Here is a 1290-nt window from a genome sequence, read left to right as displayed (position 1 = left end):
GTCTAGAGCTTCACCCTCCTGCAATCTAACCCTGTCTATCACGAATCGATCATACGATCATTTTTACAGTTGAGCAACAACTCTTGGTTAACATCGAACCTGGTTTAACCAGTTACATTCGTGAATCATTATCAGACCTACTTAACTAACACACCTTATTTATTTAAAGAATAAAACATATACACTGATATATTTATTCATTTAAATATGTTTTTAGAGAACTGATACTGGTTAAATAAACATGTAACGTTACAGTAACAAAAGAATATCAGCTCATCTGATGAGAGGCTAAAGCCTGTTAGCCGCCTCACAAACATCCAAAACAGACGCATTTGCTTCCTAACTAACACAAGATTCATCTTTAGGCTATCGGAGCACAAATATAACACACATTCGTCCAGTTCAAACCTGTGTTTGCTGATATTCTTGCTCTATTTCTGTCCATTCACTTTGACATCTCTCCAGTGACATTGTACTCGTCTGCGCTGGCGCTGCACTGCCGCACACTGCCGCTAGTTGGCGCGCTAGCCATTTATATAAGCTCCGCTTCTTCACCAGTCCACCAATCACAGGCCAGCATAAGATTCCGAGGATGACGTCGCCACCTAATGACCGGGAGCGTCAGCGAACATAAATATTAGTCAAGGCTTGTTGCTAGGTTACCGTACACGAATTCGTTTGACAGGTCAGTCGAGATCGGCCAGTTTAAAGTTTCAATATAATTTTTTTATTATATAATTAAGTGTTTTGGATGGTGAATGTGGTCACAGGTAAGATTTAAGTAGGCCTACTTTATGATTACCATATTCATCTGTTATCGTATGTATTTACATTTTTTTAAGTGCTACACAAAGTACTATAGTGGCAGATAATAACATTTTAATGATATTAATCATATTTTATGTGCAGTATGCCCTTCTTGAAGAGACCCCAGACTACAGAACCACCTGTAAAACTCTGGGACAAAAAAGCCCAAAAATGTGGGCCGCATCACACTGTGTATTCTGTCAATGGAGATCAATACACAGGCGAGTGGATGGATAACAAGAAACATGGTAATATTTAATGGATTGAATATTTAATGGCATGTTTTAAACATTACAGGCCTTGAGGATCACAGTAAGAAGCCTGGCAGTTTTAATAGACGAGCCTTAATTTAATATACTTTGTTATTGAGATGTGTTCTGCAGATTTCATTACACTATGTGTTCCTAGGAAACGCTGCTTATCATTTACATTACATTTACATTTAGTCATTTAGGAGACGCTTTTATCCAAAGCGACTTACAA

General features: G+C 38.0%; 1 protein-coding gene across 1 annotated transcript in view; it reads right to left on the bottom strand.

Annotated features, from left to right (window-relative positions):
- The window catches only part of LOC107577246 (transmembrane protein 120B-like), a 2468-nt gene extending 1949 nt beyond the window's left edge, over nt 1-519 (bottom strand). The window contains exon 1 of the mRNA XM_016263344.1: nt 409-519. Coding sequence (XP_016118830.1) covers nt 409-471 — 63 coding nt within the window. The 5' untranslated portion in view covers nt 472-519. The remainder of the gene's footprint in view (nt 1-408) is intronic.
- Between the last annotated feature and the right edge of the window lie 771 nt (nt 520-1290).

Source organism: Sinocyclocheilus grahami, unplaced genomic scaffold (assembly GCF_001515645.1).
Source record: "Sinocyclocheilus grahami isolate Dianchi unplaced genomic scaffold, SAMN03320097.WGS_v1.1 scaffold5538.1, whole genome shotgun sequence".
NCBI lineage: Eukaryota > Metazoa > Chordata > Actinopteri > Cypriniformes > Cyprinidae > Sinocyclocheilus > Sinocyclocheilus grahami.
Note: the sequence above shows the minus strand (reverse complement) of the source record. Positions and strands in the feature narration are given on the sequence as shown.